The 8,077-nt window shown below is 37.8% G+C and overlaps 2 protein-coding genes across 2 annotated transcripts; one reads left to right on the forward strand and one right to left on the reverse strand.

The window, feature by feature from the left end:
* The first annotated feature begins 1,091 nt into the window (after positions 1-1,091).
* Positions 1,092-4,466, forward strand: LOC116733835 (uncharacterized). Its single transcript, XM_032584705.1, has 3 exons — positions 1,092-2,362; positions 2,592-2,776; positions 2,885-4,466. Exons 1-3 carry the CDS (start codon positions 2,207-2,209, stop codon positions 3,639-3,641), a joined length of 1,098 nt encoding a protein of 365 aa, XP_032440596.1. The 5' UTR covers positions 1,092-2,206; the 3' UTR covers positions 3,642-4,466.
* Positions 4,246-7,861, reverse strand: LOC116733836 (G2/M phase-specific E3 ubiquitin-protein ligase-like). Its single transcript, XM_032584706.1, has 8 exons — positions 7,737-7,861; positions 7,494-7,664; positions 6,752-6,967; positions 6,543-6,664; positions 6,124-6,434; positions 5,867-6,045; positions 5,618-5,790; positions 4,246-5,543 (listed from the first exon to the last, which is right to left on the reverse strand). Exons 2-8 carry the CDS (start codon positions 7,632-7,634, stop codon positions 5,306-5,308), a joined length of 1,380 nt encoding a protein of 459 aa, XP_032440597.1. The 5' UTR covers positions 7,635-7,664; positions 7,737-7,861; the 3' UTR covers positions 4,246-5,305.
* Positions 7,862-8,077: the final 216 nt, after the last annotated feature.

Consider the following 8,077-nt stretch of genomic DNA (forward strand, 5'->3'; position numbering starts at 1 on the left):
TAATAATAATTGTTATTATTCTTAGTAATAATAATAGCAATTATAATATGAATACTATAAAATTCCTGAAGAAATTTAACCGGGGCCTGCCAAAGTGTGCCCGTCGGTTTGGACCCAGCGCTCTGATGCTGAAATATAGCATCAATGCTAAAGAGAGCTGCAATGTAATCAATAGCATGTGAAGAGTAGCAAGCATGTTGACGAACCTGGACTTGCACCATTCAGTATGTTAAAATACTGAATGGTACATTAGCATTTGGCTAAAATTAGCCAAATGCTAATGTAAGACTAAATGCTGTCAGTAGCATGTGGGGTATCATTAGAATGTTGTCTTAGATTGACTTCCTACATTCAGTGTCGTAAACATGGCTAATATGTAAGAAAAATAGCTAAAAGCTTATTTTAGGGAAACGGCTAATGCTAATGCATTTTCACTGCGCAAGACAGAATTCTAATAGTTTGATGTAGTTAGTTTTTCTGAAAGACCTGAGAGGAATATTCAGGCTTTTATTTTGAAATTTTCAGTAAGCTTCATTTTAAATGTCCAAACTAATCCCATGAGTAACAGTGATTGGGTTAAATCAGTTATATAATGCCCGAAAGAGCAATTACCTAATGTAAAAACTGTCAAGGCTTTTATTTTGAAATTTGTATTAAAATTAATTTAAAATTGCCACACTAACCCTGTGTGTAACAATGGTTGGTTAAAATCAGTTATAAAATGCCCAAAACACAAGCAATTCTAAAGGCAGGCTCATGGACCTTACCAAGCTCCGCCCACAACCGACCCACGTGACCGCAAGTCTCACAAGCAAAGCCTCGCGGCGCGTTGTTTCTATGTAAACATGACTGGATTAGTGCATCATTTCTACCGGATTTTCACAATATATCAGCTACTAAATGGACAGAGGAACTAACAAGTTCATGTCATCATCTGGGAGGAGGTTACTGGTTTCTCAGTCACAAGCTGGTTGCCAACCTGAGGCCATTAGGTGTCAGTCAGTTATGGTAGATCTGAACTTTGGTTTGATGACGTCAATATGAGAAGCTACAGACTGATAGGAGGAACCAAAGAGCTATGGCAAGCCGTTTTAACATAAATTCGGTTTCGTCTGACTATCCGTAATTACGTTCCAGATATCTAAAATTGCATTTTGACTAGACCAAACTACATTCTGACTATCCAGAATGGTAATTTAAGATATCTCTATTTACATTCTGACTAGGAAGAATAATAATTCAAGATATCTTCAATTACATTTTGACTAGTCAAAATTCCTTTCAAGATATCTCAAATGACGTCACCGGATTCGTCATCGGAAGGGTCATACATCCGTAATTATAATTTAAGATATCTCGAACGTAATTATGACTAGTCAGAATTACAGTTTTAGATATCTGAAGTAAGAAATTGCGTGTAAGCCCCTCTTTGGCTGTACTGAGCTGTCCAAACAATTGCATGAACATTCAATGGCGCTGGCAGTTTTGGACAAAATTGTAAGAAAATGCCACAATATAGAAAGAGCTCTTCAGTATGGGATATGCGGAGAGCGCGAAAATCGTGTACTTGAAGAATGCTTAAGAAATTTGCAAAGAATTTCTGATTTACTTTCTGCCGACACACACAATGCACTGAAAAACGGCTTAGGGGAGCTGAAAGTGCTACTATCGACCCATGTCCAAGCTGGAAGTGGGGAATATTCTGCAGCCCGGGCCAGTTCAGGTAATAACCAGATGTAGTTTTTATATTGTGGTAAAGCTATCTGCCTCTTCGGAAATGATAGTAAACCCAGCCAGCTCTTGATTTTGACATGCTAGACGACACAAGGCATTACAGCTCCCTCCTTTAGCTCCTCTGAAAATAAAAAGCGCAGCCCCGGTTCATGTCTGATTCACACTTTAAGTTGCTTTCCAGCGTCTATAAAAGTTTAAAGCTTTGTGTTCATGCATTTGCAACAGGAAATTATGTATATCAAAATAAATTTATACATTATGTGAAGTGCATAGTGTCACCCTTAGGAGACACAGGGACACCTGTAGAGGATAGACAGATATAGACAGACAGAGAAAAACAGATGTATAAAGTAAACATTATGCTGATGCATTTGAATATGATTCTATTTTAGGTGGTCGAGGTAGACCAGCAATTCATATTACAAAAGAGCAGATCAACTTTCTTTTGGCCCAAGGACACACGGTCAAGAGGATGGCAAACATCTTTGGATGCTCAACATCATTTCTTTATAAGAAGTCCAAAGCACTTGGGGTACCAATCAGGGGAAGGTTGGCTGCAGTGACTGATGAAGACCTTGAAACTAATATCAGACAACTTCAATCCCTGTATCCAAATTCTGGGACTGAGGTATGGAATCTAAATATATTACTTCTGAACAAGTAATATGTTCAACAGTGGTGGTGCAGAATACTAATTATTTAATGTTAAGTGTCACAAATAATGATAAAAAAAAAAATCATTTATTTTATGACCAGATGTGAAATCTGAAACCTATATTTTGTAAAAGATTACTTTCAAAATGTAAAATTGTGTGATGGTTCGAAATAGTAAGACCACATGTCCTTCATTGAACCAGATGATGCGAGGCTTGTTGCATGCACGAGGACTAGTGGTTCCACGGCGTAAGGTCCGTGAGATGATGGCTCGAATCAACCCAATGGCAACTGCAAGGAGGTGGAGCAGTGCAGTGTCTCGACGTGTCTATCATGTGCCGTATCCCAACAGTTTATGGCATATTGATGGCAACATGCGTCTCATAAGGTATCTGAAAATATCAAGGATGTATTTCAGAGTAGATGTCTTAGAACTAAATTCACTATACACATTTGCATACATTATTCCTTATACATTTTTTGTATTTCCATTTAGGTGGGGCTTTGTGGTCCATGGTGGCATCGATGGATGTTCTCGCTTAATCACTTACTTGAACTGCAGCACAGACAATCGCGCCTCAACAGTGCTATTTCATTTTCTCAAGGCAACAGGCCTCTATGGCTTACCTTCTAGAGTGAGGTCAGACCATGGTGGAGAGAATGTGCAAGTGGCACTGGTGATGAACCTCCTTCAGGGCATTGAACGTCGGAGTCATCTAACTGGGGAATCCATCCATAATCAGAGAATTGAGCGTCTTTGGAGGGATGTGTTTTTACATGTTCTGGAACCATTTTATAATCTTGAAGATTCAGCCCTCTTGGATCCCAGCAATGATGTGCACAAACTTTCTCTTCACATAGTTTTTCTTCCTGAGATTCAAAGCCGACTAGAACAATTCAGAAAGGCATGGAACCACCATTCCTTGCGTACAGAAAATAATAAAACACCAACACAAATCTGGACTGAACGGATGTTGGCAAACATGGGTGCCAACAGCACAGCAACTAACAACGTGTTTGGGGAAAATTCCAACGCACCAGAGACTCTTGAAGAACTTCTGCAACAGCATGGCCTCTGGCCACTACCAACCACTGATGCTGAAGAGGTTCCTAGTGTAGTTGTAGAACCAACCCAAACCAGGCTCAGTCAGCAGCAACTTCAGTCAGTTAATCTTGCAGTCAATCATATTTCAGATCTGAAGGAGAAATACCAGGCCTGTTGTGCAGAAATAGCAAATGCTTTATTGATTTAAGTACATGTCACTGTTTGCGGAGTGACAAACATCAAGAACATTTGATCAAATGCATTGTTCTAAAGATACAATTACTACAAATAAAACTCAGAACTGATATGAGTATGTAACCTTACAAATTTAATTATAAAATGTTAAGGTGTTTAAATACATGACAAATTAAATATACATTCTGGAGAGGGAAAGAACAATAAAAATTCTACTTTTGAAAATGTTCATGTAGAAATAACAAGTATATCCCAACCCCCTTTTCAAATGCATCTTTTGGAACCTATGAGCATCTTTAGAATTGGATTTTGTTTTTAATCCAAATGAGCCGTTTTCATTACATGAACTAGAACAATCATTACAAAAGATTAAACTACAATGCCCATTTACACAGAAAAAAACAAACAAAAAAAATCTTACCTAAGATTTTCCAGTGCAAAAATCACTTCAAATAAGATATAAGTAACTTTTCATCAAGATATGAGCTTGTTTTAAGTCATTTTTTCCTTAATATTGATGAAGAAGAACTTATTACATTGTCAGATTAGTTCATTTATGGCAAGGGAAAGATGTCCAGTTATAAGTGAAATTAATATGCCAATGTAACTATTTTTTCAACAATGCTAAATAATTAGACTTAAAACAAGCTCATATCTTGATGAAAAGTTACATGTATATTAGTTTTATCTCTAGTGTACTAAGAAATTTGCACTAGAAAGTAGTCCAAAACTACTTGATAAGACCTTTTGTTTTTGCAGTGTGGCTCAAACATCCACCTTTAAATTATGAAACCAAAAAGTGGTTAATAAGACATCTATTCTTTGCAAGAAAAAAAAAGAAGCAATTACATTACATTTCAATATTTTCCAAGTTTGGCCATTACATTACCCTTACTATAACTTGCTTTAAAACACTTAACTTTTCAAAACGTTCCAACTCTTTTTTAAAAGAACTGCTTATTACACTTAGCTGATTATGCAACACCAAAGGTAGGTGCCTGCAGCACCCCGTCTGTCATGTACTTTGTGAAAGACTCATAGTCTGGGTGTACAGGAAGGCGGAGTACTACAAGGCAAGTATTTGCTTCTGGGAAGACTCTGTTAGCCTCATGGAGGAATTCAATTTGTGGACGATGGGGAAAGCCCAGTGGAGGTACCGTGGATGCTCCGGAAGCGAACTCCAGTATCATTTCAAGGGTAATGGAACTGCATTCTCCTTCTGAAAGACAAAATGTTGAAATTATTACTTTTGTTATAAGGTATCCAGTGTGTACGTACTCTTAAAGACATGGAAGAAAATGTGTTAAATATCTGTCCTTGTTCCTCCTCAATCTTGTTATATTGGTGGTGACAATGCATTTCTTGTTAGTAAATATAAATCAATAAACATTTTGAAGATGAAAAATGACTAAGCATGATCATTGTAAATAGTATGTAAAAGTATGCATTTATGCAACAAATTACCCAATATATATATATTCACTGGTAAATGACAGACAATTTCTATGGCAGCTTAACAAAAAGACTTTCCAGGAAATAGATTTTTCTAGTAATTTAACTGTTTTTGGTCCTGTCACTAGTCATTTAGAAAGTCTGCCTCTGTACTCAAACTATGATTACTTCTTTTTGGACAGTGGTGATATATCGGTCATAAAATGTAATTGATACAGATTGTGTTTACAGTATCACAATAATTGTACCTTCAATATCCACCAACCAGTCTCTCCAGTAGCATATGGTTTGATTTTCTATCCTCCTTTTATTGCTGCCTTGCACAGAAAAACACACTTGGAAAAGTGTGTACAGGTCCCGTGCCAAGAGTGGTTTCTCCTCACAGACAAACAATTCATGAAAGACTTCAGGGTTTTTCTGAATCTCGTCTAGCACATTAAGAGTCTTCAAACCTTCCATAAACCTTTAAGAAATGAGAATATGGTCTTACTTTTAGAATACAAGATTTCTAATAGAAAAAATTAGGATCTTGCTTACTGTTGCAATGAAGTGCACACTCGGCCATTTACAAAGAAGTCTGCAGCAGATTGCACAAGGGAGTCCCTCTCTTCCAGAGTAGTTACACGCCTTAATGCTCCAACAATGCTCAGGGTATCTGCTGCCTGCATAATGGCTTCGTTTGCCTCCACGATTGTGTTTGTATCCTGAATCTTAAAAGAAAAAAAAGATGTGAAACTGAATTTAAGCTTATGATCAATAAACAAAATTCTTAAAATTGCTACTAACTTTGATCAACTGCTGTCTGAATGAATGGTTAACAACTTCCTCAACCAGGGTAGGTTGAGACAATGTGCCACAAATCTGGTCATACAGCCTTTGAGAGAAGAAATGTGGTCCAATGCCTCCATGCACCAAACAGACTGATATCATTTTTCCAATACAGTTGTACATTTTTGACTCCAGCGCTAAAGAAAAAAAAAAATGTTAGTTGACAATTTTCCATCCTTAAGAATTGGGAAGAAAAAAATGGAAAGAATACTGACCACTAGTGTCCAAAGCTAGATGGCGGTCATTCTCATGCCCCTCAAACACATTAGATTGATGAATGGCCCTCATTAACAGTCTTAGATACTCCCGTGTGGGACCACCTTCATCAACTGCCCCTTCAGCGTTGTCCTCTTCATCCACAAAAATAACATCCAGTTTTGCTGCTGGATCAAAACGGCGTCTTCTGAAGGCATGCAGGCTACATTCTAAAATCCTGTCTCTGCACACATTTATTTGGTTGCTTGTAGGAGAGAAAGTCATATCAACCTTGCTGTATAGTTTTGCTAATATAGTCTGAAGATCTGTTCTGTAAAAAGAAAATACATTTTATTGTGTATTGTTGGAGTAAACAATGGTTTGCAACTGTCAAAATTAATTTCATAAGACACTGCCAGAATATGCAATTTTGACTCACTCATCCAAAGGCAACTCTGGTGGATGTTGTGGAGACTCAGGTGGCTCTTCTTGGTCTTCCAGGAGAATTACAGGTTGCTCAGTAAATGGAGAAGCTGATGCCTGGTCCTCAATGGTCATCACCTGTGGAGTCAGATTAGAGTTGTAGGAGAGGGGCAGCCTTGAGGTTGCAACCAAAGAAACTTCAGAAGACGGCAAAGTTGGTTGTACTTGAGTGGAGGGCTGGGACACAGTTGCCTGGGAGGAGAACGAAGTTGATGTTTCTGGGGAGTTGAGCATGGTCGACAGCACTTGAGGAGATGCTGGGGCCAGTGGTGACTGGGCTGACAAAGATGTCAGTGCTTGGTCAGAAAGCGATGTCTGTAGACTTTGGACCGAAGACAGTGACTGCTCCAGCACTACATTCGCCTGAACTGGACACCTTTCCTAAACAAAATAAAACAAAAACCTAATCATGTCAATTTTATTTATGAAGCACTTTCAAAACAGATATTAATTCCACCAAAGGTCTGTACAGTATTCATGCAGCACAGACAAAAATACATAAGAATAAAACACAAATTAAAACAGACAAGTAAATTACAATGTCAGGCCTTAGAAATAGCCAAAGAATAAAAATGAGTTTTAAGGAGCGATATGAAGTGTCTGGTGCAAGGAATATGTAAGAGCAATTTATTATTTGACCGAAGTGTTCTAGCACTGGAATGGTCGTGAAGAATGTCTTGAAGATAAGCTGGAGCTAGGCCATGTAAAGTTTTAAAAACCAATAAAAGACTTAAAATCAATCCGATAACAAACTGGTAACCAATGCAGAGAAGCCAATACTGGTGTTAAATGCTCTCGTTTCTGGGATCCAGTAAAAAGTCTAGTTGCAGCATTCTGAAACATTTTGGGGAAAAAAATAAAAAATACTGAGACGACACTGTATGGAATTTGGACTTAATTACTTTACCTGAATATCTAGAGTTGAAATCCAAAGCACGTACAGAGTTGCAGATGTTGTTATGCCATGATCCATAAGTGAGCCTGATGAGGTACTCTCAATTGGTTTGGATGATGTTGCTTGTTGAACACTGAATATTTCACTTGCCATTTCATCTTGTCCGACAAAGTCAAACAAGACCTTTAAAAAAGGGTAATGCAATTTCAGTTACTTGAAAATAAATAAGATACATTCTCTGAATGAACACATTACCTGAATTGGGTCCGACACATTGAAAGTTCTCTTTCTGATAAATCCATTCGGATATTTGAACTTCAACAGCAGTCCACTTGACGGTTCCTCATATGCCGCCAGTCGTTGCTGGCGTTCTTCAATTGACTAAAACATGAGCACTAAAGCCTTTAGGTAATCCATAAACCACTATCATCCTAAAAATGTAATAGTTCTTACTTTTATGCGTCTTTCCTCCCAGGCCTTGTAACACTGTCTTCTCCTTTCCTGGTAGAAAAAAAATTGTGAGTAGCAACAACAACAGCAACACCAAGTGATAACAAAAATGGTAAGTCACTTTTTCTTGGTCTGCTAACAAAGAC

Source organism: Xiphophorus hellerii, chromosome 15 (assembly GCF_003331165.1).
Source record: "Xiphophorus hellerii strain 12219 chromosome 15, Xiphophorus_hellerii-4.1, whole genome shotgun sequence".
Taxonomy (NCBI): domain Eukaryota; kingdom Metazoa; phylum Chordata; class Actinopteri; order Cyprinodontiformes; family Poeciliidae; genus Xiphophorus; species Xiphophorus hellerii.

What these genes read in the sequence shown, in the direction of transcription:
- LOC116733835 (XM_032584705.1), top strand. Translation starts at nt 2,207, where the DNA reads ATGGCAAACATCTTTGGATGCTCAACATCATTTCTTTATAAGAAGTCC. An exon ending in ATCCAAATTCTGGGACTGAG is followed by an intron (nt 2,363 to 2,591) that starts GTATGGAATCTA and finishes TCATTGAACCAG; the next exon opens with ATGATGCGAGGCTTGTTGCA. An exon ending in GGCAACATGCGTCTCATAAG is followed by an intron (nt 2,777 to 2,884) that starts GTATCTGAAAAT and finishes ATTTCCATTTAG; the next exon opens with GTGGGGCTTTGTGGTCCATG.
- LOC116733836 (XM_032584706.1), bottom strand. Translation starts at nt 7,634, where the DNA reads ATGGCAAGTGAAATATTCAGTGTTCAACAAGCAACATCATCCAAACCA. An exon ending in TTTCAACTCTAGATATTCAG is followed by an intron (nt 6,968 to 7,493) that starts GTAAAGTAATTA and finishes TATTTTGTTTAG; the next exon opens with GAAAGGTGTCCAGTTCAGGC. An exon ending in CCAGAGTTGCCTTTGGATGA is followed by an intron (nt 6,435 to 6,542) that starts GTGAGTCAAAAT and finishes TTCTTTTTACAG; the next exon opens with AACAGATCTTCAGACTATAT.